The 27,527-nt window shown below is 49.6% G+C and overlaps 2 protein-coding genes across 7 annotated transcripts; both read left to right on the top strand.

Moving 5' to 3' along the window:
• Nucleotides 1–1,167: 1,167 nt before the first annotated feature.
• Nucleotides 1,168–7,153, top strand: DNAL4 (dynein axonemal light chain 4). Of its 6 annotated transcripts, none has more exons than XM_073326650.2 (5): nucleotides 1,168–1,270; nucleotides 1,695–3,218; nucleotides 4,813–4,896; nucleotides 5,951–6,017; nucleotides 6,578–7,153. In XM_073326650.2, exons 2-5 carry the CDS (start codon nucleotides 3,147–3,149, stop codon nucleotides 6,580–6,582), a joined length of 228 nt encoding a protein of 75 aa, XP_073182751.1. In that variant the 5' UTR covers nucleotides 1,168–1,270; nucleotides 1,695–3,146; the 3' UTR covers nucleotides 6,583–7,153. The 6 variants fall into 6 exon arrangements, with proteins under 6 accessions (XP_073182751.1, XP_073182742.1, XP_073182720.1 ...); XM_073326641.2 differs by having other exon boundaries at nucleotides 1,169–1,270; nucleotides 1,695–1,733; nucleotides 3,002–3,218; nucleotides 5,951–7,153; XM_073326619.2 differs by having other exon boundaries at nucleotides 1,169–1,270; nucleotides 1,695–1,838; nucleotides 3,002–3,218; nucleotides 5,951–7,153.
• A 4,926-nt stretch (nucleotides 7,154–12,079) lies between these two features.
• Nucleotides 12,080–27,194, top strand: LOC140906462 (extracellular serine/threonine protein kinase FAM20C). Its single transcript, XM_073330460.2, has 10 exons — nucleotides 12,080–12,576; nucleotides 15,480–15,655; nucleotides 15,809–15,887; nucleotides 18,057–18,149; nucleotides 19,622–19,737; nucleotides 20,391–20,571; nucleotides 21,957–22,066; nucleotides 25,995–26,076; nucleotides 26,330–26,389; nucleotides 26,756–27,194. The coding sequence occupies exons 1-10, from the start codon at nucleotides 12,080–12,082 to the stop codon at nucleotides 27,027–27,029; spliced, it is 1,668 nt and encodes a 555-aa protein (XP_073186561.2). The 3' UTR covers nucleotides 27,030–27,194.
• Nucleotides 27,195–27,527: the final 333 nt, after the last annotated feature.

Below are 27,527 nucleotides of genomic sequence, written 5' to 3'. Positions count from 1 at the left end.
GAATTGTCTCTTGAAAATATTACACTCCTCACCTCCAAGGGGGAAGGAGGTGGCATTGCAGCACTGCTGCTAATGCAATGATCTTGTTGCAGAGGACTAATGAACAGGGATGTGAACCTCAAGGTAATGTCAGCACGAGAAGACAAGGTGTTGGGGTGGCATAGACGTGTCATGACATCACAGCATGGCAGGTCTGCACATTGCAGCAGCATGAAGGCGTCTTGGAGTGGGTAGTGCTGTGGCACAGTGATGCCCAGGCATGATGCCCTCACAGTGTTGTGACAGTAGGGCAGTTTTATGAATTGCCAGTCTCAGTGGCGCCGTGGCATGGATAGTGTTGTGGCATGGACGTGTCACAATGCCATAGTGTCATGGCATGGATTATGCCATGGCATGGCAATGTGATGGTATGCAGGTCTCACTGTGCCATGCAGAGGCTGATCTAGCTATATATCAGCTAGGCACCTGCCTAGGGTAACAGATTCCTCGGCAGCTGCCAAGGGTGGCAGATTTGATCCAGCTGGCCCCTCCATCATGACAGAGGGGCCGCCGCGCCAATTTGAGTGATATTGCAATACCGCACTCCAGCGTGTGACGCCACTTGCAGCTGCCTAGCAAATCACATTTGGCCTGGCCGCACCTTTGTCATGACAGATTGGCAGCCGGGTCAATTTGAGTGTTATGGGGCACATGGAAGTGTTGCCTAGGACTGTAGATTTTGTTGAGCAGCCTCTGGTGCTATACTGTCATGGCATGGGTGGTGTCAGGGCATGGAAGTGCACGGTGCAGCGGTCTCCCCGCACCCTGCTATCTCAGTGTGGGTGGTGCTGTGCACACCACTGGCATGGCACGGCAGCCTCAGTGTCATGCTCTTGCAGGCAGGGTTTTGCTATGTGGGTGGCACTGTGTTGTCAGGGTGCCGTGCCAGGGCGTGGGAGCTATATCCCGTGACGCTGAGGGGCTAGTGCCTGCTCTGAGCACAACCCCTCAAGAACCTGAACCACTGCCACAGGGGCTCCCTCCCAATACTTTGAGCTCACATGTGATCAGGCAGGTATTGGACGCCTACCACCCCAGCCCCGAGGAGAAGGAAGGACCCTTTCACGCCATCGACAAACCTTGGAACCAATAAGACGTTTCGAATTTTCCAAACCAACCAATGAGAAAGGGGAGGCGGGACTTCCGGCGCTGGTTGCTAAGGCAAGCACGTCTCTCTTCCTAACAACGGAGCGAAGCTGATATTTTGGGGTTCAGAGCCGAGGAGGCGCAGGTGAGACCGAGTCCCTCCCCCGCCCGACCCCTGCCCACGCCCCCCAGCCAGGGCTGTCAGCGGGCAGGCCCCCGCCCCCCAGCCAGGGACCCCACCCAGCCGGGGCTCCTGCCGCAGCCAGGGTCCAGCCCCCGCCCGGGATAGCGCCGTCCCCTCCCCCCAGTCCCTTCTAGGTTCTGGTGATAACCCCTCCCCCGGCCTGTGCGATCTGCCGGGCCCCTCCGTGATGGGGTGTGGGGAGGCTCTTGTCCTTCTATGGCTTGATGGCCCTAGCCACCCAGTGGGGGGTCTCCCCTGTGCTCTGTGTGTGTGTGTGGGGGCTCTGATAACCCGCCCTTGCCAATCACCCAGTGAGGATCCCTGCATAAAACACCAAGGCCCAAAGCATTCTCTGTGTGTGTGTGATTATTTTTCCTCCATCCAGGCCATCTTTTCCCTCTACCCCCCATCGCCCCCATGTCAGGTGGGTCCAATGCCTGGAGCAGGGGGCGTGTGAAGGAGGTGCTGTGCTCAGAAGCGGGTCTGATGCCGCAAAACAGGAACGGGTCTCCAAGGACGCTTCCGTGGGGTTGTTATAAACCAGCTCTATTTAAAATTAAAAGACTTATGGGTGAAATGCCTCTCAGCAGCATTTCTTCCCAACCTGTTTGTGTGTTTAAACTGTCTGCTGTATATGAAGGACTCGGAGCTGGATTGTGTATGTCATGGGGCCTGGGGTTGTGGGTATGACGTTTGGGAGATAAACCTGAAACACCGCAACAACTCAAAGGAACTGCCTCATTCCAGCCATCTAGTTTGCTATCCTGGCTTCCACCATCTGTGACTCCGTGCTGACTGAGTATTTCAGAGGGATGTGTAAAACTCCCACAATCCCTTTTGGGGGAATCCGTAGCCGTAGTACTTGTTACTTCAGTTATTGTGTCTGTAGACTGGCTTTACTATGGCCTCAAAGAGGTGCTGGGTGTGTTATTGCCCAGTGATGGATCATTAGCTTGTCAGGACCTCTTATAATGCTCCTGTTTTCTTTGAGGGGATAGGGGAGTGTCTTATGCCAGATAGGAGAACCAGAGGAGACCAAGGTGAAATGTTCTGAATTTGCCCATCAGAGAGTGCTGTAGGACTGCGTCACCTTCTGAGCGACTGGCCAGGCACAGGCCCAGAGAAGTGGTGCAACAGAGTCTGATGTGGCACTTCCCTGATTGGCAAACCCTGGAGTTGAAAAAAGAAGTCGAAAAACAAACCAAAACAACCCATTAACTATTTCCATCCTGAAATGCACACAAAATCTGTTCCTGTTGCATGCATACTTTGGCCGCATTGCAAACTGTATTGTGTCCTGAATTGGACAACAGCCTAAGGCAGGGGATGGTTGATGCTATGCTCTCTGTTCGGCTGTTGGAAAGCATTGCTGTAATTTCACTGTGTCCTGCCCCTTCACTAGCAACCAAGCTGCCATCAAGTCAGAGCCATATGTCTCTTTATGGAGTTGTGCCCTGAGAGGTGCAGCACATTTGAAGTCTTGACTATGGAAAGTGACAACTTTTTGTAAGCTCTTTGTCTCTGTAATATCTTGTAACAGAGTTCTCCAGGTTAATTTATATACCCTGGAAAAGGTATGGAGAAGCAGTAAGCAATGGAGGAGATGGCAGGATTCACATCTTGCTTCTCATAGTGATCAAACTGAACCTTTTTAAAATTAAACTTTCTCCCCCCCCCCCCTCTTTTAACTAGTTGGGCAGAGAACCACCTGCTTCTGCTGAAACTGTGCTCTCCCTGATTCTCGAGAGTTCCATCCCTCTCGCCCACCTGCACTGCAGCATCTGGCTGGTCCTAAGTAGGCACCTCTGCCCCCTCTCAGGGTCACAGTGGAAGGACCATGGCAGACACCGGGGAGGGGAAAAAGGAGGAGGCAGATTATAAAAGACTTCACAGCTTCCCGCTGATCAGGGTAAGAACAAGGGTGGGCATGTATGATCATGAGAACGTCAAGGTACAAGGATGGGAGATAAATGTATTTCATTCATACCTACCCTCCAAATCAGTTTGTCCTCAACTTCTGAGTAGCTACAAGAATATGATCGTATCATATCAATTCTGCCTGAGGACTGCACCCTCCTACCATTTCCCCATGTTCCACTCTACTGTGAGGCAACTTAGAAGCAGCCTGCTCCAAAGTTTACTAATGTTGCCACTCAGTCAGCCACAGCAAGCTAGGGCAATAGAAAGCAATCCCTTTCTGACCCCACTCCTTCAGCACTGAACATGCTGCCTTTACAGCACTCCCACCACATTCAGGGTACTCTGTGCAGCTTGGGGTTTTTCAGAGGAGCTTGGAAAAAAAACCTCTCTAGGCAATGAGATAATGGAACAGAGGGGAAACTATGTGTAACTTAGATTTCCCTGTAGGGCTTATTGCAGTAATATCCAAGGGCTGCCTACCTACTTTTACCAAAATATGAGCACAAAATATTATGATCTATGAGGAAAGGTTAAGATAAATAAATCTTAAATTCAGCTTGGAATAAACAGGTGCAGTTCCATGGGAGTGTCAGGGCTCTAATCACCAGTGTTGTAAATAGTAGTATAAATTGTTCAGAAACTAGTTGTAAGTAGTAACGGAGCATAACTTTTACCTATTTGGCATTGAGTGGCTGTGCAGAAATGAGTGCAGCTGACATGTTGAGGCCATACAGGAGAGGTTGGGATGTATAGGAAAAAGACATTAGAAGGAGAACAACTAACACACCTTCCCTTTATCTTAATTCCCCCTTTAGTTATTTTTTTCTCATATACTCCCTCTTCTCAACCCTTTATTCTGCTCTCACTTACTCTGGTCTCCCATTGACTACACTGATGCCACTGAGAGCAGACCTTGACTCATTGTATGTGTCACGCTTGTCTTGGAAACACAAGGAATGCCAAATTGTTACAAGTCTCGTTGCTTTGTCACTTACACCCATTTTCTTCTCCAACTCTCCCCACTGCTCACAACACTCCTGAATTTGGCCCTAAATATGTCTAACTTGGCTATGTGGCAATGAAGCACACCAAGAAGGGAAAGGAATGGTTTAGGAGGATCCCAGAGGTACAGCTAGGAGTGAAAGGATGAAACTGAGCGAAGGGAAAGCCTCAAATAGCTATCACTGCAAGGTATGTTAGGCTGTGGAATACTCTCCTAAAGGAAAAATTGGAAACTTCATCACTTGTAACTTAAATCACTGAATCTTTGGAATATAAGAAGGAAACAATTCTGCATTGACTGGGAGGGAGGGATGAACAAGAGGTGACCTAATAAGCCTCTTCCATCTTGAACATTTGCATTTCTCCAAAGGCAGAGCTATTTCTGATCTCAAACCCTTGGCATTTGAGCTCCTATTGGTGGTGCTCTTGCGTCCTCTGTGGTACAGATCAGAGGAGGTAGCATGTGTGATTTGTAGGGCACAGCTGTGGCATGATGGAGGGAGCAGCTGACACCAGTTTATCTGATCTTCTGTCTTGTGCCCAGCTCTTTGGGTTGCTGAGCTCCCTCTTGTTTTTCCCAGCACACAGACATGCCAGAGGAGATGCGAGTGGAGGCCATGGAGCTGTGTGTCACCGCCTGTGAGAAATACGCCACCAACAATGAGGTAACAGTCAGTGCTAAGAAGGTTATTTTGTCTGGACATGCTGGTTGCAATCACTCTGTCTATATGTCTCCATACTTGGAGAGTCTTCTGGAGCAAGAGTAAAGGGGGAGGCAGAAAGGAGGTCAGACACTCTGGTCCCGATTTTCTGCTGCTTTGTTCCTGCACTGGGCACAAGGAGAAAAGGGATGGGGGAGGAAAGGTGATTGGAGTCTCAGACTAGGCTCCGAGCATTGAGAGAAGCTTCAGGCCTGTTCTAACTTAGTCTACGTCCCATTGGCTCTTGTAAGCCAGTTTTCTGTATTCTGAGCAAAGTGGGAGAGAGGTCTCTGATCCAAGTATCACTTGGCGGTGCTGTACAGGTAGGGGGGTTTTGCTCCCTCCTGAATTAACATACTTGGTCTAGTACATCCCGTTATCCCTTGGTCTCAGATGATTTCTGGCTGAGCAACAGGGGACAGTCTGCTTGTTACAATGCATGTTCAGTGCTGGGAATGAGTAAGAACTAGAAGGGAGAGTGGGGGAGTTTTTCATATCTTCCATTTGCCCCTCAGGCTGGGAAAAATGCCTTGTGCCACTCTCCAGCATCTCCCCACATCTCCCATCCATTCTCTAGCTGATGCGTAGTGTGGGGGGAAGGAGCTATTCACAGCCTGGCCCAGTCACAAAAGTTGTGTCTTGCTGATTCACTGCAAGGAAAAAGGAATTCCCTCAAAAACAATAAAGAATAATGATCTGATTCTCCTGTCAAACTCATTCTTGTGTGACTTAAATGGGCCAAGTCCTGATTCAAACGAGTGAGAGGAGAATCAGGTTCTAAATACAGACCTCTAATATCTCCTACTGGGTTTTCAGAAGTCTGCAGCAAAGGAGTCTGGGTACTCCTCAGTGGAGTTCTGCTGTACTGTAACCTCACCCTAGCTCTCACCCTCCTCCTGAGAGTCATGTTAAAGAGAGGGCAACAGTGGGGAATTTGTATGCACAAACACACCCCTCCCATCTCTCTGACCTGCTGCTCCCTCTGCATACTCCTGGACTCTTTCTCTTTATTCCTCAGAGTGCTGCTAAGATGATCAAAGAGACAATGGACAAGAAGTTTGGCTCTTCGTGGCATGTAGTGATTGGTGAGGGCTTTGGCTTTGAGATCACCCACGAGGTGAAGAACCTGCTGTACATGTTCTTTGGCGGCAGCCTGGCTGTTTGTGTCTGGAAGTGCTCCTGACACATCTCCTCATGTCCAAGGCTCACCACATACAAGGGATTTCTTCATTCCTTTCACAGGTTTTTGTACAATCTTGAGGCAGGGCTTTATTTTTAATAGGAAAATTTGGGGATTCTTTTTCATACGCTGTGTCTGTGCGTATGTAAATCTGCTGAGCTATCTAATCCAAATTCAAGGGGTATCTCACTTTGATCTTGTGTGTCTCGTTGCTTAAACAATAAGGTTAGGCAGGAAGGGATCTGGTGGGTAGGTTATCCCATGGGGTGCTGTTTATGAAGCCATACATCAGAGCTAGGAGTGTGTGTGAAAGGGAAAAGGGTGCTAATCCAGCCATGCCATCTTCTTCTCCTGTCTTTCCACACTATTTTCTCTCTTCTCTGAAGTCCCTCCTACAGCACGGAAAGGTGATGATCAATGTTGACAGTATTCCTCCCCTCTCATTTTCTTTCTGTCCCTATCTAGGATGACCTTTTGGAACAGGTCATGTGAAGGATCCTCCCCCACTGTCCCAAACAGTGCTGGGGGCTAAGTCTGCTGTCCTGCACCTCTCTCCCACTCTCTGGGACAAGAACATGACAGCTGAGCTGCCTGGGTGTGAGAAGAAAGTGACAATTTAGAAATCCAAACCCAGTGGGTGGTTGCTGTGCAAACTGACCCCTCCTTTTCACACCCACTGAGCAGTGGCATAGCTCTAAAATGTTTGCAGTTTCTGGCACACGGGGGAGTGGGTGAAAACTCAATACAGCATTTGAATGCATCCTTAAGAGAGGCAAAAACTCTTTGCACACCATAGGTGCCAGTATTGTGCACACTCCATATCTTGTTTAGAGGCTGGTAGTGGGGGGGGCTCCATGTGAGCTGCCAGTTTGTCAGTCATCAGAGATTTAATATACATTTGTTCTTGAGTCTGTTTTATCTTTTTGAAGCTGTGGGGAAGGTGTTAAGAGAGAGAATGAACCTACTTGTATTTTACATATATGGCTTATTTATATGAATATGGGGATTTTTTTTAACAATAAAAAGTTTATTACAATGGTGGCTTTTGTGTTTGAGGTTTTCTCTTTAGAACCCATCAAGGTGGGGGCCCAAAGGGAAGGCAGCCAACTGTGACTTAGTTCAGACTTGGGATATGTCTTCACTATTCTGCTGTTGGCTGGGTAACTTGTAGCAGTGGGAGGAAGGAGTTCTGTCCTCTTTAATTTTGGTTTTGTGCTGGTGGAAGGATTCAGTGCTGAGGGAAGGTTGCCAGATCAACAATGCTGGAGAGCAAAGTCGTCTGTTTTATCTCTAGAGCAGGTTCAATATGAGCAGCAGCAGGGCAAACTACTCACGCTCCACACCTTCTGCCAATCTGCCTCAGTCCTGATCTAAAGGGGCAACCTCTAAAGAGGATTTGAGTCTCTGTGGATCATTGAATTGTTGGCATTCTCAGACGAGAGCCCAACAATGCTACAGTCCATGCCAGGTCTTGTCTATCCACAAGGCCTTTGGAAAGAAAAAAGTGGAACTAATTGACTTGCATTTAAAAAAAAAATCTCCATTTGTCCCCTAATCTCTGTTTTACTTTAGACTGTGAGCTCTAAGGACAGGGCCCATCCTTTCTTGAACATCTGAAAAATGCTTGGCATACCATGGATTCTACTGTAAACAAATAATCTAGTATTACAAAAGCCATCAGAATTTATTTTTTAAATGAGACTATCTGTGCCACTTGCAGTAGGAGCAAAGGCCCTGTGTCCTTTCACATAGGCCTCACCTGTCAGATGGGAAATAAATTTTCCCCTTCCCAATGTGGAAGTGGGGACTTAGAGTAGCAAATCCCCATATCCCTTGAGCCATCTACTCCCGTTTCTCTTACCTTATAGGAATTACAGGCTGCATCCCACAAATGAGCCAGCTCCCCCTTTTTTTAAACGAACGTAGCGCTACTGGAAAGGGCTCCAGGGTGATCCAGACATTTAGCCAATGAAAATCTTGGTCCTTTTGTTCTAAGTCTTCCATCCTCCTCAGTGCTATGTTTACGTTCCTTAGGGCCCAGAGGGTAAGTAAGGCAAGTGACTCTGGAAGGCCCTGCCTCTTGTGGGTTTGCAAGCTGTTATGGTGTTTCTGAAACGACACTTTAGTTTCTTTAATTTTATTTCTTTCATGCTAATGAATAGTTAATAGCTGTGCACGTGTGCGCACACACACACGCATCCTGGTCATGGGTGCCCATGCTAGGGTCAGGTTGACCTGTAGAGATCAGACAGAGGGAGGGGGGTTACCTCAGCAAACAATCTCTTGGCCCCACCAGCCATCTGTTATCTGGCCAGTGGTCATGTGGCTGCAGCCATGTCTCTGTGACCTGCACAAAACAAGCACATTCTGCTGAAGTTGGCTGGTCCCCAGCAATTAGACCCCACGTCAGGAAGATAAAACCCCTCAGTTACCCCAGTTGCACTTGCTTTAGGAATCTGGGAGGTTCCCATCTTCTTCTATGCCTTTCCCAACAAACACTTCCCTCTACAGACAGCAATCTTGGGCCTTTCTGGGGCCTACTCTGTTCTGGGAGTAGCCACAGTCATTTTCACTATTGGCTGGAGTGCGTACCTTACAAACGTGTTCCATGAGTGCATCAGCAATGGAGTTTCAAGGAGATGCCTATTGGGCTGGCAGCAAGTGTGTTTCTCCTGTGTTAAGGGGCAGGGAGAGGAGAGGTTTGTCCTAGTGTAACTTTTCTGGCACCCAGTCCATGTGCTGTTACCATCATCCTACCATCAAACAGTGCTTGAGTCACAGGTGGGGAGGGAGGTGGAAAACTGCAGGGTGGCATGTGTCGGCACCAACCAGCATGACCCTTCCTATCTGCCAGTTGGGAAAGGCCACAATCCTTCAAAATCCAATTATAAGCAGTGAATCATTTGTGACTTACTTTACTGCGAAGGGGAGCAGGGATCCATAACGTTCTGCTATTGGACTGCATGGTGGGGAGTCCCTGAGTCCTTGAAAGCACTGGAAAGGTCGCAGAGGGAATGACCATCATGGACTCCCTGCCCCAAAGGTGACTCAACTCCAGCAGGCAGGGGATGGGAGGCATGAATCTGATCACTTCCCTGCAATGATGTCATGGCAACCAGATGCACTGCTACACAGCCAGATGAGGAGTGTTGGCTTTGAAGCGCTCCATCTCTCGTTTCGCTGCAGGCTCAGACCTGACTCCATGAAAAATCTTTTGGTTAATATTTAATGCTGGCATTGAAGTGATGCAGAGCCTGAGGGTTGCCAGCGCCGTGCCCAGCCTCCTTTCTGCTTCCCACTGTGACACTAACTCACTGTTGTCACAAGGGATGAGGGTTTTGAACACTTCTCGTGTAAGGCTGGGATCTTTGTGAATGGGCAGGCTCCCACACATACACTGATGATGATGATGAGCCCACAAGCTGGGTATGGGATCCTTGCACACAGACTGACCTCAAACCCAGCTCTGTGACCCGGGGAGGTGTGGGGTCCCCACACACCGACCCAGCTCGGACCTGGCCCTGTGACATAGGAGATAACCCCACTGCTCAGTTGTGGGGGGTCCCCATTCACAAAGCAGTGACCAACTCATTTCACATAAGCCACTGAATAGCTTATGGTGGTAAAAGGTTTTGGGAAGCAGGAACCTAATGGGTCTGTATTCCACCCGCAATCCCTTTGAGCCACTTTGTTCCCCCAGGCCAGGGCCAGCTTGGAACCAGTGGCCGCCCTGTGAAGGGCTCTGTAGCCTTTCCCCAGTCCCTCAGCCTTATCCACTCCCTGCTGCCTGGCTAGGTCAGCAGGACTTTTTGAAGTCAGTCATTTTGCTGGAAAGCTCTGCTCATGTGAGCCCAGAACACGGATGCACTTAAGAGTTAATGTCTTTAGCAGAGACTAAAGGGGGAAATAAGACCTGTGCATTTACTATCGGCCATGTTATTACTGCAGCGCCAAGGAATGAAATATAGCATTGTCAGAATCTGGGGCGGCCAAAAGCGTCAGCTGGAGACCGTTACTAGGCAACCATTGCACCATGGGACATGAGCAAGCAGAGAACTCATCGTTCTCTCCACAGCAGCTCTGTGTGTATGTGTTCAAGAGAGTGTGCATGTGTCCTAGAGAATGTATGACTGTGTCAGAAAGAAAAGTGTGAAAGGGAGGGAAGTGATACTGAGTCAGAGGAATGTGTGTAAAGAAAGTGGGGCTCTGTGTGTGCCCACTGGTGCCATCCAGCCCCCTGGACCTGGGCCCAGGTTGGATCTGCTGACATGGCCACGAAGGGCTTCACATCTTAGCCCCAGCCCCCTGAGTTATCTATTCTCCTTTCCCCAGATCTCCTAGGTGAAAGGAAGATTTAAAAGAGAAAACTGGCATCTCTTTGACTCCTGTACCCCAGTGCTGGCCTCTCACCCACAAGATGGTCTAGGTCCCACTGCCTGTTGCATTAAGTTTGTGATTGCAAGCTTTGCAGGGTTGGTTAAATCCGGGAAGCTCTCCCTTCTATTTACCTCCTTGGCCTTCCTGATGGAACCAGCTTTGTGTGCTATACATCACTGGAAAGGTGAATTTCCTGCAGGAAGGTTTCCCAGGGTTAAGGAACTCTTCAAAAAGATTGAAATCCTCCATACCCATTTGGCTTAAAAAGTTGCTAGCAAGCTCATTTGGAACAGAGTGAAGATGCAGCTTCCTCTCTCACACTTCTGATTCCTACTTGTCCCATTCTGTAAAGTGCGGTATCAGCAGAAACAATGTAGTGCAAGGGGCCGGTATCATATAGTGCAGGTACTTGAATAACTCTTCCATGGCACCTTTAGCATGACATCAGCACCCCTTGCTATTCCAGTGCTGGAACCCCACCCCAGAATTGATGATGTACCTAAATTCTGACCCAAAACATCCTCTATTATTCCAGTTCTAGGATTCCCCAAAGCAGTTGTACCATCCACCTTGCTCCTGACTTACAGCAACAAGCCTGGGACCCCTAAAGCAGCTTTGCCAGCACACCTCACTCCTGATCTGCAGCCACTCTTGATGTGCCAGTCCCGTCCCTCTCTTCTAGCTCTGCCAATACTTAAATTGTTGATATATCCAGTATGAGTGTCTCTGTGTCTGCATGTCAGTGAAGAGGTTGGTATGTTCAAGAGGCCTTGTAGGTATGAGGGGGGATGTTAGTGTATATGTGGTTGAGTGAATATATTTACATATGTGTGTGGTTATCTGTGAGTGTCCCATTGCGAGCAGGAGGTGGGAGCAAGTTCTTTATAGGTGGATGAATATGTAGGTGCATGCATGTAGATATAAATGCAGATGTAGATGAGGGCATATTAGTGTATATGGCAAGGTGACTGGGGGGTATGTGAGTGGGTATGTCAGGGTGAGTGTGTGGGGCTATGTATGATTGTATGTCAGTGTGAACAGAGGGGGGTATTTGAGTATGTGAAGAGCAGTCCGGGAGAGAGGCTGCAGGGTGGATTAGGTGAGGGGATTGTCTGCAGTCACTTCTGTCATTGAACAATTTGCTGAAACTGATCTGGAACTTGCCCTGTTCACTCTAACCTTGGCACTGCCTGCTCTTCTCTTATCAACACTGATAAACCAAGCTGCAACCTCCCTTCTTCTCTCTGTCCTGCTGACAGCTGCCACATCCAGGGGGTCCTCTCCACAAGGGACCTTGGAGCTGCTCCGGACTCACTGCTATGGAGAGACACAATCACCTTTTGTCCTGAAACAGCAACAGCAGCAGAAGAGAAGGTGACAGGTGTTGCTAGCTTAGTTTTCACCTGCAAACCCCAACTTCTGCATTGCCCTTGTTTTTTAACGCTGAAACTCTAAATCCAGGGTGCTACACTGCTTGGGACTTCTCCATCCTTCTTGTTTTTGGCAAGGGGATCACACCGCATAAGTATTAACTCTGTCCTACCCACACGTGGATGTTCGCTCCTTGCCACGTGTATCAGCTTGGAGAGGATGTTACGCCGACTGCAGATTCTGCTCCAGAGGAAATTTAAAATTTTGCTTTTCTTTCTCCTCCTCTTGGCTCTCTTGATGCACATGGCTTTGGATTTGGCTCTCCCAGCTGCTCCCAGCTCCTGCAGCTGTATCCCAAAAGCAGCAAACCCCTTGGGCCTCCCACCATCTGGCCCGTTAGTCTCAGTTCAAAAAAAGTTGAGCCTGCGGATCCTTCAGGATTTCAGTGGCAGCAATGGCTCCTTGGAGAAAGGCTCCCGTTCACTGGAAGGGAGGCCACCAGCAGGTGGTGGAAGCAAGATGGTTCTCAGAGATGGTGACTTTGAGCACCAGTGGGAAGATGTGAAGTCGGCACGGACAGGGCGGTCAAAGATGGCAGCACTCTTTGAGCATCCCCTCTATAAGATCCCAATCCCGGAACTGGTGAAGGAAGACAAGCTCTTCAGTGTCAACCCCAAAGAGAAGTTCACACTGAAAAACAGTGGGAGTGATGAATGGTGAGAGACCACCTAATCCAGCGTATTCTTTAGGAACACAATAACCAGACCAGCCTATAGTCCATCTAACGTGGTATCGTGGCCAGGGCTGGCCCTAAATGTATTTGGACCCTGGGTAAATAATTATTTTGATGTCCCAACTCATTCTTCCCCCCTTGGTTTAGAAGAGCCAGGTCCCAATCCCAGAATGCGAGGATGCAATGCCAGCTGGCCAGCCAGCCTTGCAGGGCTTGTGTTCTAGCACAGAGCTGTTACCATAAATGTGGCATCCTAAGCTGTTACCCATGTATAGATAAAGCCAGCCATGGGCCTTCCTCCGTTAGTGGCCATTGTCAGATCCTCTGCAGGAAGGCACAAAATCCCCATAATGCACCTAACTGTGCAATACCATACCATATTTTTGTGGGGGTGGGGATGTTTTGAATTCAGTGGGTGATCAGCTTCTGCCCAGGAGCATGGGCCATTGTAACTTTATCCTAGTCAGAGTCACTGTTATTCCACATCTCATAAAGGGCCTCCTTTTAAACTTTACTAAACTATTTGCCTCAGCTGTCCTGTGGCAGTAAATTCCACAGGTTATTGGCTATGGCCTGTGTTTTCAGAAGTGACTAGTGATTTTGCGAGCCGCACTGGAGGCTCCTCAGAGGGCAGCTGCATGGCACTTTCTGACAATCAGGCCCCTTTAAAGTGTCTCACTGGGCTGCCAAAATCAGACGATGTGAGTAAGTATTTCCTTTAGTCCATTTTAAATGTACTTCCTTGTAATGGGAGGGCCCCCTTGTCCTTGTCTCCTGAAAGGAAGTCAAATGGGAACCTCTATACAATTCATTATATTATATAAGGTACCTTTATTCTATCGCCTCATCTCCTTTCCAAACTCAATAGTCTTTAATCTTGCAGTGCATAGGAAGTCCTCTTCCCCCTCTCCATAGCGCTCACCATTTGCGTTCCTGTTCTCCAGACTGCCCCCCTTTGAAATGAGATGACCAACAGTTAAGTTACCTACAATCTCAGCATTACTTCCTGCCTTGCATTTCATGAGATGTTCTCTCATCTGCAAGGGACTTGGTGGTGCAACGATCACACTGTTGGCATGTGGTTATTTGCGTCCCCACATGCCCATGTCACCACTACTCCTAGATGAAGAAATAAAAGCCAGTTGGTAATTAATATTGTAAATACGTAGTAGCTACTTTAAAGGAACCACATTGTAGTTATTAAAAATAGAAGTTAGAAAGAATGGAAATTCAGAGCTATATTCCACAAACAATCTTAACCCTATCTATCTCAGAGGATTAGTTTGTCATATGTCTATAATGTAACCTGAAAGATGGGTATGTGTTGTTTAAGGTATAACTATTAGATGATGTAGTTTCAGTATACTTCCAGGGGAGGGGAGTAGATTTAGAGTATAAACTCTTTTGGGGGTGGGACTGTCTCTTTGTTCTATGCTTGTACAGTACCTGGCACAATGGGGCCCTATTCTCAAGTGCCCAGATCCTCAAAGCTATTTAGGCTTCTAAGTACATTTAAGGCTCTGGGCCTAGGTGCTACTGTAATATAACATCATAATGCAAGTGTGCAGAAACTACACTGTATGATAGTTTTAACAGAGATAACGTGAACTCCTCTCCCAGAGGTAAATCAGAGGTATAGGACAAAGTAATCAAAGGGAAATGGTGGGTCAGGATAAAGGGTCGGTGTTAAGGTTGTTTCTGGAAAATAACTATGAATCTCCTTTGTTCTAACATTTAAAAATATATAAATACAGGTGCCTCCTTTAAAGTAATTGGTATCATACAACTAACTGTACACTCTGGTGGTAATCCTTATGCTGGGGGAAATTCAGTTAGATTTGGACTCCAAGTTAAAATACATGCAAAGCAGGACTAAGAGGTTTAACTCTATTGTCTTTCTTAAAGTGATACTGTGGAATCCTTCTCGGATCATCAAATAATGCATCCTCCCTCTTCTGTGCCCAGCAGGCACTGTGGGCCAAAGGTTTAGTCTGTCCTAAAATACTTGTCATCTGGTAAGACCAGATGCAGAGGATACTTTGGAGAGGCCCAGTCCAGGAAGAGCCAGGGATGGTGCAGGTCAGGACTGAGGTGTGTGTAGGAGCCTAGGCCTGGAAGAGCAGGGAGTGCTCTCCCACCCTCTCTTTGTATTGCCATTCCTCCTATCTCCTTTCCATCGGCTGCGCATGACTCTTGTGTTTGGGGAGGCTGGATCTGAGTGCTGAAAGCTCCTTAGAAGCGGGACGCCGGCACCCGGACTGTAGCCCTGCTCCCGCTCGGCCTCCTCCCCCTGATGCCCCACCCACCTGATGCTCCCTTCTCTCTGCCCCCTCCTGCCTTAGGGGCAAGCGACAGAGTGGGAGGGGGTGGAGAGGAGCAAGCCGTGGGTGGGGAGGGACCTTGGGGTGGAGCATGGGCAGCACCATGGTCCAGGTGCTGGTGGCATCCCCACCTCTCAGGAGCTTCTGCCGGCTAGGGTGACTAGATGTCCCGATTTTATAGGGACAGTCCCGATTTTGGGGTCTTTTTTCTTATATAGGCTCCTATTACCCCCCACCCCCGTCCCGATTTTTCACATTTGCTGTCTGGTCACCCTACTGCTGGCAGTGCTCCAAAGGAGGCAGGTCATGGCGCCTCCAAAGGGAGATGTGCCACATCCGGCATTGCTTGCCCCGCATGGTGAGGCTTAGCCTCCCCAAGCCTCGTATACCCGCCACCCCTGCTCCTCTCCACCCGGTCCCCTCCCAGCTTCTTGTTTGCTGATAGGTGTGTGAGAAGGGACTGATCTTGTCTTGGTGTGACCATACGGGAACACTTTGGAGATGGAGAGTACATTGTGCATGTCCTAAACCCTGTTGTTATGCGGTGGTGGCTTTGGGGCTGCAGGGTCAGCAGCAGTAAAGCAGAGATGGTCCTTCCGACTGGGAAGACCCCATATGATACCTACCCCACGTGGCTCAGGTTCCACATTGGCATCAATCGCTATGAGCTGTACTCCCGGCAGGACCCCATCACTCCTACCCTGCTGGAGGAACTGGCTACACAGAAAATCATCGGCTCAGGTACCAGTCTTGCTTGCCTCCCACTGTGTGCCCTCCATGTCTGCGTTGCTTTTTGTCCCTCTCTCTGAGTCTGTCTGTCTGTCCGTCCCTCTCCTCATTCTCTTTTCCCCTTTTCTCCTGCCCTGGCCCTGATTCTCGTCTGTATCATTTCAGTCCAGAAACCTGGAGGGACCCAGCTGAAGTTGATCATGACGTTCCCAAATTATGGGGAGGCACTCTTCAAACCCATGAAGTGAGTAAGGCCAGCAGGAGAGGGGCCAGGGCCCCGTCAGTTCCAGAAATGGGCCTGTACCAACATCCTGGATCCAAACACCCTGGGCTTGGGCTTGGGCTCATTGTAAATCATTTGATTACCTGGTGAGGAAATCCAGGTAGGAGACTGAGGGAGGCAGGGACTCTAGCCTTATTCCATGAGCTCACTTACCAGGGCCCCTATAAGGGAAGCTGGTGGGAACCTGAGGTGACCTCCCCCACTGGCACCTTCTTCCTGGGAACAAATGAGATGTGCTGTTCAGCTGTTTGTTTCTGATGGGGCGGTGCGACCTCTAGTGGTAGAGGAGAGCAAATCCTCAGAGTGGATCATTTTGTATATTCGCAAAAAGAACAGGAGGACTTGTGGCACCTTAGAGACTAACCAATTTATTTGAGCATAAGCTTTTGAGAGCTACAGCTCACTTCATCGGATATTCGCATCCAGTGAAGTGAGCTGTAGCTCACGAAAGCTCATGCTCAAATAAATTGGTTAGTCTCTAAGGTGCCACAAGTCCTCCTTTTCTTTGTGCGAATACAGACTAACACGGCTGTTACTCTGAAACCTGTCATTTTGTATATTGTTTGCACAACTTGCAGGACTTACAAGAGGTGGGGGGCAGAGAGGACGGTTGTACCAGGGGGTCCCGAGCAGGGTGCCCCCCAAAACGTCTGTAATATCTGTGTAAATAAATAAAGAAATGGGAGGGGTGAGGCCCCAGCCAACACGATGTACTGGGGCTGTTAAATTTCTCTCTACGGGCCTGACAGCATGTTAGGGTGACCAGATAGAAAGTATGAAAAATCGGGACAGGAGGTGGTGGGTAATAGGCACCTATATAAGAAATAGCCCCAAATATCAGGACTGTCCCTATAAAATCGGGACATCTGGTTACCCTACAGCATGTATATGTAAAGAATAACAGGAGGAATGTCAGGATGGGGGACTCTATCCTGGGAAGCAGTGACTGAAAAAGGGTGGTTTCCTGGTGAATAATAAGCTGAACTTGAGCTCCCTGTGTGATGCTGTGGCCAAAAGATGCAATTCTGGGACGTATAAACAGGGGAATCTCAAGTAGTAGTAGAGAAGTTATTTCATCTGTGTATTTGGGATTGGTGCAAGCACTGCTGGAATACTGTGTTCAGTTCTGGTGCCCACAGTTCAAGAAGGATGTTGATAGATTGGAGAGGGTTCAGAGAAAAGCCATGAGAATGATTAAAAGATTAGGAAACATGCCTGACACAGTGATAGACCCAAAAAGCTCAATCTATTTATTTTAAAAAAGAGACAGTTAAGGTGACTTGTTTATAGGCTATTAGGGTGACCAGATGTCCCGATTTTATAGGGACAGTCCCGATTTTGGGGTCTTTTTCTTAGATAGGGTCCTATTACCCCCCACCCCCGTCCCAATTTTTCACACTTGCTGTCTGGTCACCCTATAGGCTATAAGTATCTTCAGTCTAGCAGAGAAAGGTATAACATGACCCAATGGCTGGAAGTGGAAGCTAGACAAATGTAGACTGGAAATAAGGTGTAAATTTTTAATGGTGGGAGTAATCAATCATGGGGACAATTTACCGAGGGCCGTGGTGGATTTTCCATCACTGGCAATTTTTAAATCAAGATTGGCTGTTTTTCTAAAGATCTGCTTGCGGAATGATTTTGGGGGAGTTCTATGGCCTGGGTTATACAGGAGGTCAGGCTAGATCAGTGGTTCTCAACCTCTTTACCATTGTGGGCCACATATGCAGCTCTTTATGTATTATGTGGGCTGCAGCTGTGTGCTGTATGGCCATGAGGGCGTCACATGGGCTGCAGCTGTGTGCTGATTGGGCCACAAGCAGCCCCAGGGGTTCAGAACCATTGAGCTAGGTGCTCATAATAGTCCCTTCTGGCCTTGGAATCTATGAATCTATGAAACATATAGCAAATGATAGGATGACACTGGGGCAGTTCATGAATGGGGATGGGAGGTGGTTTCCACAGCTCTGGTGTCCACAGTGAGTTTGGAGAGGGAAGTGACATAAAACATGCACCTAGATCAGAAAGTGAATGATTCTAAGTTTCTCCCCTAGTGGTGAGCAGGCTTAGGCTTGGCACTGGAGGCTTTAACCTCCTCTGTCCCATCCCTGCCCTTCCCTTTCATTTCAGGCAGACCCGGGACCAAGAGACCCCAGCAGATTTCTTTTACTTCTCGGACTTTGAACGACACAATGCAGAAATAGCAGCCTTTCACCTGGACAGGTGCGCGCCTCAAAGCCCTTCCAGCTCCCAGCTCTGTTCTTCAGGAGACAGAGAGTACATCTATTAAAGGGGGCTGGCAGCAGCCCTGAGATCTTAGCCACAGGATCTGCCATCTGCAGGGAGCCCCCTTTCTCCATCTGGTGGGGAAAGAGGGGAATCCTAATTCAGACTGTTAGCACCTTGGGGAAATAATTGTGTATGGCACCTAAACATCATGCACATCTACGATGCTATGTAGATTCAGCTCCACATTCATTCATTCATAAGATCCTGCACACTCATTGCTTATTCAGTGGGCCCAAACCGGAAGGCATATGCCTTTGCCAGTGCACCTCAGTCTTGACCTGCAGCATTTCCTACTTTAGCAGTCCTGGGACCCCCTGATACAAGCAGCTGTCAATACCCTTCAATCCTGACATTAGAGCACCCCTCGCCTTCCCCCCAATCCAGCTCTGCCATGTACTCTTGTCCGGACCCATAGGATCCCCACTGGCCTACCCTTGGCCAGTTCTGGTCCTGCCACACAGCTCTGCTGATGTACCCTGAAACTGACCCCAGGCACTTCCAGTGCAGGCCTCTCCTAAACACAGATAGTCTGAAGCCCCGCGACGGGGGGATGGAGCCTGAAGCCCCGCGACTGGGGGATGGAGCACGAAGCCATGTGGCCAGAACCTGGGGCCCCGCTACTGCACAGCCAGAGCCTGGGGCTGGAGACCAAAGCCCTGTGGCCAGAGCCTGCTGCCCCGCCACCCCAGGGCTGAAGCCCGAAGCCTGAGCCCCACTACCCATGGGAAGGTGGGGAACTCACCGGCTGCCTGCTCCTTCAGTGTTGTGCCTCAGGTGTCTCCAGAGTGGGGCATGGCCCAACCCCTGCTGGCAGCCCTTGCAACCAATACCAAGGGAGTGCATCTTGGCGCACCAGGGAGGGGGAGGGACTACTGCTTTGCTCCCCATCACATCCCCCCCAGTCACAGTCCAGGAGGCTGTGGCCGCAAGAAAAGCCCCTGGTGGCCCCATGTGGCTACGGTGGCTGCATTTGAGAAACACTGCATTAGCGTATCTTCTCCAGGAACTTAAGAGTTGCTGTATTGGATCAGATCACCTGTAAACAACCTCCACCTAAGGGAGAGCAGGGCAATGACCTATGGGGGCCATCTAGCCCAGAAACCCATGTCCAACACCTGCCAGTATCTGAAGCTTCAGAGGACGGTGCAAAATCCCTGTGATTTGCACCTAATTTGTGCAATACTACGACAGTGGGGTAGCAGAGATATTCCTGAGCCCACATCTTACACACCAGAGCATGGTGATCAATAGCCCTTGTCATTTTTACTCTAGCTAAAGTCGCTGCAGATGCTGTTCTTATTGCTGCGTCTTCCATCTCATTGTGAAACAAACACTCAGTTTAGGGAAGAAACTGCTTTGGTCCTGCGTTTTGTTTAGTTCCTTGTGTGCTCTCCTTGTCCCCGAAGGATCCTGGATTTCCGGAGAATCCCCCCAGTGTCTGGCCGTTTGGTGAATATAACTAAGGAGATTCGTGACATCACAACTGACAAGAAACTGGCTAGAACCTTCTTCATTTCCCCAGGTGAGTGTTCTCTGTCACAAGCTCCCCGGCTGGGCTGCTGCGGGGGGAACTGCAACTCCGGTGACAGGCAGCTTCATGCCCCACTTGCCACTGCCCAACCCACATGTGATTAAGGAATGATCTGCAGTGCATCTGGAAAGAGAACACCTGCCTGAGTGCTCTGGAGCCGTTCCTGGGTTATCTGCCTGGGTTCTATGTCTTCCTCCAATTCAGATTATCGGCCTGGTTGCTCCATCTCACTAGAGATTACCTGCCCAGGAATCCCATCTTCCCTTGGAGTTACCTGCCTGAATGCCTCTTTCCCAAGATACAAGACTTCCCAATGACTTTACCAGTGGGCATGTCCTCTCCCCCAGCCCATTGATCTCCTGCTAGCCATGTATTTCAGGCTGTGGGTGTTATAGTGGGATCCCAGCTATGTCCTTGCTGCGTTCCAGCCACATTGGAGCCCTTTTAGGTTAAGTGCACAATGATAGCACCTCTTCTAATCCAGATGGATTGCTGTACAGAATTACTGTCCACGTTCTGCAGGTGAGCTCTCCTGAGCCAGCATGCCATCGCACTCACCGGATAGGCTGTTACTCCTTGGGTGGGTTGGGACTGCTGCTCTTTGCTGACCTTTGCTCTGTCCTGATTTGACCGGCTCCCCACAGCCAGCAATGTCTGCTTCTTCGGCGAGTGCTCCTACTACTGCTCCACGGAGCACGCCCTGTGTGGCAAACCGGACCAGCTCGAGGGCTCCATGGCGGCCCTCCTGCCTGACAAGGAACTGGCTAAACGCCACTCCTGGCGCAGCCCCTGGAGACGCTCATACCACAAGAGCAAGAAGGCGGAGTAAGTGTGTTGGAGGGGAGGTTAGGGGTGCAGGTGGGGTGGGTGGTGAGTGTGGCAATGGGATGGGGGCTGCAGGAGAGATATGGCGGCGGGACAGGAAGACTGACAGCTGTGTGGGGAAGAGGAGGGAGTGGGAAAGGTGGTACAGACAGTGTCAAGGCACTGGGTCAGGGATGCAAGCTGAAAGTGGTGATGTTCCCCACACCACAGCCACACATGAGAGGGGACATCAGGATTGCCAGGTGTCCAGTTTTTGCCTGGAACACCCGGTCAAAAAGGGACCCTGGTGGCTCCGGTCAGCAATGCTGACTGAGCCATTAAAAGTCCAGTCAACGGCACAGCAGTCGACTGCCTGCCGCGGGTCCATGCGGCTCCTGGAAGCAGCAGCATCTCCCCCCTCTGGGTCCTACACATAGGGGCAGCCAGGGGGCTCCGTGTGCTGCCCCCGCCCCAAGCGCCAGCTCCTCAGCTCCAATTAACTGGGAACTGCGGCCAATGGGAGCTACGAGGGTGGTGCCTGTGGATGGGGCAGTGTGCAGAGCCGCCTGGCTGCTTAGGAGCCTGAGAGGGGACATGCCACTGCTTCAGGGAGCTGCTTGAGGTAAGCACTACCCGGAGCCTGCACCTCCAATGCCCCAACCTCCTGCCCCAGCCCTGATCCCCCTTCTACCCTCCGGACCCCTCAGTCCCAGCCTGGAGCACCCTCCTTCACCACAAACCCCTCATCTCCGGCTCCATCCAAAGTCTGCACCCCCAGCCAGAGGCCTCACACACACCCCACACTCCAACCCCCTGTCCCAGCCCACAGTCCCCTCCCACACCCTGAACTGCTCATTTCTGGCCCCACCCCAGAATCCACACCCCCAGTCCAAAGCCCTCACCCCTTCCCACATCCCAACCCTTTCCCTCAGCCCCCTGCCTCAGCCCGGAGACACCTCTCATACTCCGAACCCCTCAGCTCCACCTCCCATCCCAGAGCCCCCTCCTGCACCCCAAGCCCCTCATTCCTGGCCCAACCCCAGAGCTCATACCCCCAGCGAGAGCCCTCACTCCCTCCCGCACCCCAACTCCCTGCTCCAGCCCAGTGAAAATAAGCGAGTAAGTGAGGCTGGGATGGAGTGAGTGGTGGGTGGATCCTTGGAGAAGGGGTGGGGCCTCAAAGGAGAGGTGGCGCAAGGGTGTTCGGTTTTGGGCGAATAGAAAGTTGGCAACCCTAGACATCTACCATGGAGTGTCCCTTGAAATCCGTTCCTGGGTGTGGGGGTTGAGAAGGCCCAGGGAAGCCCAAATGGTTAAAAAGAGTCATCCAAAGTTTCTGTGATGATCTCCCCACTCCCGGAGCCCAGGACACCCTGTGATTTCCTCCCTTCGGCCTCTCTTCTAAGGTGGGAGCTGAATCAAAATTACTGTGCTCAGGTGAGAAAGACACCACCTTACGACAGTGGCTCCCGCCTGCTCAACCTCATAGACATGACTGTGCTTGACTTCCTGATGGGTGAGTGTGTGCCCCTCTAACAACCTGCCCATGCCTTCCCAGGCCTGGGGCTACAGATCTGCCCACATGTGACACACTCATGCCTGCAAGGAAGCTCTGAGGCTTTTGCATAGACATTTTTATTCACAGATGACTAGGGTTGCCAGTTTTGGTTGGCTGTATTCTTGGAAATTTCATCACATGACATAATCTTTAATTAAAGATTAATCTTTAATTCCTGGGAACGCCAGGCCAATCCTGGAGGGTTGGCAACCCTACAGACAACCCATGCCTGCAGATAGTAGGGGGGCAGAGTCAGGGCAGCTGGCTTCAGCAGTGTTACTGAGCATGCTCAGTCTGTGTGAGCATGCTCAGTACAAGCCAAGCAGCAAATCTGGGAAGGCACGTGATCCTGCCTGCCACTTCTGCTTTTATTTATAGATCAGACAGAACTCACAGGGCAATGACAGGGCCCCTTCTGTGGAACTTGTCTGTCTCCCTGCCTGCTTTCCCACGCTACCCCTTCACAGCTGTTACTCAGTGTTACCGCATGAGTCCCTTGCTCTGCCCCCTATTGGCTGCACTCTGGTATTGCACTACACACCATATTAGGTATTTCCATCATTACACTTAATTTTCATTTTTAACTTCCAGAATTTTGTTTTAATTCTGTTTTAAACCAAATGAACCCTGGGCTCATCCACTCTCCCCCGTTCTGAAATGTCGTTCTTAGCACTCCAGTTATATATTACACTTTCTCCATTACCAGCAGAAAGCCGTTTCCTTCTTGACTGTTATTAATGCCACTGGCACCATAATGACCTGCCCTAGATCACTGAGGTTCAGGTTGTTGTTTGGGAGGATGAAGCCCAGCTTGTCAAGTGTTCCAGGGTAACATTCACAACAGTGGGTGTAATATTGTCCTTTCACATGCTTCCTTGTTGACCAACCTACAGCATTGTTGGTCTACACCACATTGGGAGAGCTACTTTCCTTTTAGTAAAGGTGCCTTTTTATCTTATCTGTGTCAAGGTTTGCACCCCCACACATCTAACTTCAGCATCCTGCTTTGCTTAGCTGGCCAGCATTTTCTACATCTGTTTTTGCATCTTCCGGACTGAAGTGTACAGCCAATGGCTCTCCCCTTCGAGCACTGCCAACAAGTCACAATTTCCCCTGCAAAGGTCGTAGAAATAGTACCAACTAATGAAATTATCCCGTTCTCCAGCTGTTGTGGCCCTGGGAACTCCTTAAATCGAGGCAATAAGGCTCAATAGCATCTGTAAGCTTTATCATTCATCTGTCTTCTCCCTTCTCACAATAGGCATTCAGAGCATTATGGTGCCATCTATTGGGAAGCAAGGGTCAAAAAAATGGTTAAATCCTGCTGTTACAGTAGCCACAGAGAGTATGTCTACACAGCAAAGAAAACCCTGTGGCTGGCCCATGCCTGCCAACTTGGGCTCGCGGGACTTGGGCTGCAGGGCTGTTTCATTGCTGCGTAGACTTCCAGGCTCTGGCTGGAGCCCAAGCTCTTGGACTCTGCAGGGTGGGAGGATCCCAGAGTTTGGGCTGTGGCCCAAGCCCGGGAGTCCTCAAAGCAATGAAACAGCCCTGTGAGCCCAAGTTGGCTAGCACAGGCCAGCCACAGGGTTTGATTTGCTGGGTAGACATCCGGAGTCAGTGCATCCTGACCCCTGCCATGTGACAGGGACCTGATCTTTTGTAACCCCACATCTGATGACTAAAGCCAAGAATAAAAACCAGTTGGTTATGTTCTGAATGTCTGTCATAGGATGGGAGAAGAACTTACATTTACTTCAGTGGGGCCATGTGGGATGTAAATCTATGTGGCCTATATGTCTTGTGCTCTTACACTGGGTGGCTAGTGTTTTTAACTTATCTCCAAGCTGTTGAACCTTTGCTACTGTCAATATACAGAATTTGCTGCACAGGGGCATTCAGCCAAAAGACAATGATGGCTATTGCCCAGTCATTGGCTAATGCTGTTAGTATTTTTTTCCCTACCACTCTCATTCCTACCCCTCCTGTTTCAGACCCTTCTTCTTTGCTGTGGACGTATTCCAGTGCTGTGCCTCGGTGCTGTTCACAATGTTCTGTTCACTGAGGGATCTGAAGAGCATGTCTTGATCACTGCTTGTTTGTTGTCTCTGCTGAATCCCAGTCTCTTTAACTGGTTACATAACTTGGACAGTTTCCCTTTTCCACTATGTTTTGTCACTGATGCAAGCAGTTAGGCTGATTTTGCTGTTGGTGCCATTGGACTTACTTCTGCTCCATTTATGGCTATTGTCCGTTAATAGCTTTCAGGGTGCCCCAGATTGTTGCAGTGAGAATAGTTGGAGGCCTTCAGTCTCAGCTCCATGCTGGGGACAGATTGATCCTCCAAGTCCCACACACAACTTAGACTTGGAAATTAATATCTTAGATTTGTCCTCAGTGATCTCTTCTCTTTCATCCCTTTCTCAATTTTCATTCTGCTACTTATCTACCTCTTCCTTTTCTGGGATTCAGTTCAGGTTACACCCTATCAAATACCACCAGACAGATTAATGGGGCATGCTGTTGTGGGCAATAAGACTTACAAATGTATTGCTGAGCATTGCAACTTCACTCCCTCTTTGGGAGTTGCCAGTTTCTCTGCAGGCCATTTTCCTCCCTTGACCCTTCTGTTAGCATTATCCATGTTTTCAAACACTTCTGTCCTTTGACCCCAGAATTCAAGGTTGTTCCCTTAAGCAGATGTCTGAATGTTGATTCCCCAAACTGTAAGGGGTCTGTAACAGACCATGCCTCCCTCTCTCTAATTTTCTTTTGCTGGAATAAATTTGGAACTATGGCCAAGACTTTCAAAAGTGTTGAGTGATTTTAGATGCCCAACTTGAGACATCTTAAAGTGGCCTGATTGTCAGAAGGTGCTGAGTACTGGCCCTCTGCAAATCAGGCCTTTTAAGCTGTCCCAGATCAGAGACCCCAAATCACTAATCACCACTTTTTAAAATCTTGGCCTGTGTCATTGTGCTAGCCAGTGTTCACCCTCTGGAGCAGGCCTTTTGCTGCACCTGGATGCCTTACGCCTGACAACATACTGGAATAGTGTTCACCATTTTTCTTCTCGACTCTTCTTTCTGCTGCTTGGACAACAGCTACATCCCTGGTATCTCCTTAGCTGGTATCTCATCAGTGTCCTGCAAGGGACTTTGGAGATCTTCCCCGTTAGCTTATTTCACTTGTTTCCCCACATAGGCATATTACTGGATAAATCGTCCATTAAGCAAGTGTTATACTTTCCCCTGAAGTGTATTGCACTGGCTATTGCTAAAGAGAGGAGGCTGGACTTGATTGACCGTCAGTCTGATCCCTGTGACTTGTCTGCTTATCTCTGTTGTCATGATTAGCTGTTAAACTCTACGGGAGTTTCCCTGGCCATTTACAGCACCTTACAGTTCTCAGGGTCCTGACATAGTAAGTGTTCCATGAGACTGAATTTTGGTATCTGGAGACAAGCAGATCCAATCACTTTCTGCTGATTTTTTTGCTTCCAGTACTACCACTGAATGCATGTGTTCAAGCAAAAAGAAAAGGAGTACTTGTGGCACCTTAGAGACTAACCAATTTATTTGAGCATGAGCTTTCGTGAGCTACAGCCCCACACTGACAGTTAAATCAGTGCCCCTGGCTCCTGGTGAGGACATGCACTGCTGACACAAGAAGCATAGTGTGGACAAGCAAAGTGATGTAATTACTGTGGTGGCTGTGTCAACGTAACTTAGGTCAACATAATTTTGTAGTGTAGACGTGCTCTTTGTCTACTCTATCCCTGGAGTGCAGGATGTGCTTGAAGCAGAATGTCCAGTTTACCTTCTCTGCTGCTTTCCCCCTTCCCCTTTGCCCTTCCCCTTTCCCCATTCTCCTCTCCCTTCTGCAGGTAACATGGACCGACACCACTATGAGACCTTTGAGAAGTTTGGCAACAACACCTTCCTGCTTCACCTGGACAACGGCCGAGGGTAAGGGTGGGAGATGGACTCCTGCTGACAAGGAGTATGGAGAACAGCAGACACAGGGAGACCAGGGGAAGGTTCTGGCAGGGGGGTGTCTCTGCACATGCTGGGAATGATGTGGCAGTCCAGACATTGCTTGTGATGTCATTGCCATATTGCTGTTGAGGTCTCTGGCCCAGGTGGCCGGACAATATTGCACAGCCCATAAGGGGCACATTACACTCATTCAGGAAATCGATACTCTCTTTGCTCTCCTTAGATTTGGGAGACATTCTCATGATGAAATGTCCATCCTGGCCCCTCTCCAGCAGTGCTGCAGGTAATGGCTTTCTTTACCCCTTCCCTCCTGCCCCATTCCACCCCTGAGGGGGTAGCTTTCCAAGGAATCAGTGGAAATCTGATTGTTCTGGTTCAGGAAGTGCCCTGTCTGTGCTTGGGCGACTGGATTTTCAAAGTGGAAAAGCAGGATCTCTGTCACGTGGAGTAGAGTGGCTGCTGTGGCCCACCCCATAGGTGTCTGTTTCAGCAGTGGGTGAGCAATCCCTGCATATACTGTCTGCAAAGCACTTTGGGATCAGTCAGGATGGACGGCACTGCATGAATGTCAGGTGTTGTTGCAGCTGTCCCTTTACTTGGTTGATTTTTCTTTTCTCCTTTCTTCCCTTCCCCTCACCCCCACTCTTAGTATCAAGAAGTCGACATTCTTGCGCTTGCAGCTGCTTGCCATGGAGCCGTACCGCCTCAGTGATGTCATGCGGGAGTCGCTGGCCTCAGACCGCCTCTCTCCAGTCCTGTCAGAGCCTCACCTGAAGGCGCTGGACCGGCGGCTCCAGCGAGTACTGGACATGGTGCGCGTGTGCATGGCAAAGGGAGGCCAGAAGGCAGTGCTAGTGGATGACATGGGAAAGCTGCAAAAAGGGAAATGGCAGCACCAAGAGACAAGGAGCAAACAAGCGTGATGGGCTGAGCAGACACTACTTCCCACCATGACCCCTGAGGCTGCCTCTGCAATCTGGACTCTTGCTGAATGAGACTCAGCACTGGTGCAGCCACGGCTAGCTGCCCATATTGGGGGCATAGTCCCTGGATCTACTGATGGTGGGGAGAGGGAGACAGTTTAGAGGGGGAAGTGAGTGGGGCAAAGAGAGACAAATGGGAGGTCTGGCTGTAATCGAGGGGGGAACCCTACATAGTGAATCCAGGGGAGGGAGGGAAGTAGATTTCAAACTCCAGTAAGCGTTCAGCTCCTACAGAGTCCTGGAGCCAGCAGGGCCAGTCTGCACTAGAAACTTGCATCAGCACAGTTGCGCCGCTGTAGCACTTCTGGTGAAGACGCTCTAAGCTAATGGGAGAGAGCTCTCGTATAGGCATAATAACTTCACCTCTTTGAGAGGCGGAAGCTATGTCAGTGGGAGAAGCTCTCCTGCCGCCATAACGCTGTCTACATGGTGGGTTAG

Source organism: Lepidochelys kempii, chromosome 1 (assembly GCF_965140285.1).
Source record: "Lepidochelys kempii isolate rLepKem1 chromosome 1, rLepKem1.hap1, whole genome shotgun sequence".
NCBI classification, from domain to species: domain Eukaryota; kingdom Metazoa; phylum Chordata; order Testudines; family Cheloniidae; genus Lepidochelys; species Lepidochelys kempii.
This window is presented reverse-complemented; position numbering and strand designations above follow the sequence as displayed.

What these genes read in the sequence shown, in the direction of transcription:
- DNAL4 (XM_073326641.2), top strand. Translation starts at nt 3,147, where the DNA reads ATGGCAGACACCGGGGAGGGGAAAAAGGAGGAGGCAGATTATAAAAGA. An exon ending in ACAGCTTCCCGCTGATCAGG is followed by an intron (nt 3,219 to 4,812) that starts GTAAGAACAAGG and finishes TGTTTTTCCCAG; the next exon opens with CACACAGACATGCCAGAGGA. An exon ending in AATACGCCACCAACAATGAG is followed by an intron (nt 4,897 to 5,950) that starts GTAACAGTCAGT and finishes TTTATTCCTCAG; the next exon opens with AGTGCTGCTAAGATGATCAA.
- LOC140906462 (XM_073330460.2), top strand. Translation starts at nt 12,080, where the DNA reads ATGTTACGCCGACTGCAGATTCTGCTCCAGAGGAAATTTAAAATTTTG. An exon ending in GCAGCCTTTCACCTGGACAG is followed by an intron (nt 18,150 to 19,621) that starts GTGCGCGCCTCA and finishes TTGTCCCCGAAG; the next exon opens with GATCCTGGATTTCCGGAGAA. An exon ending in CCTCTCCAGCAGTGCTGCAG is followed by an intron (nt 26,390 to 26,755) that starts GTAATGGCTTTC and finishes CCCCACTCTTAG; the next exon opens with TATCAAGAAGTCGACATTCT.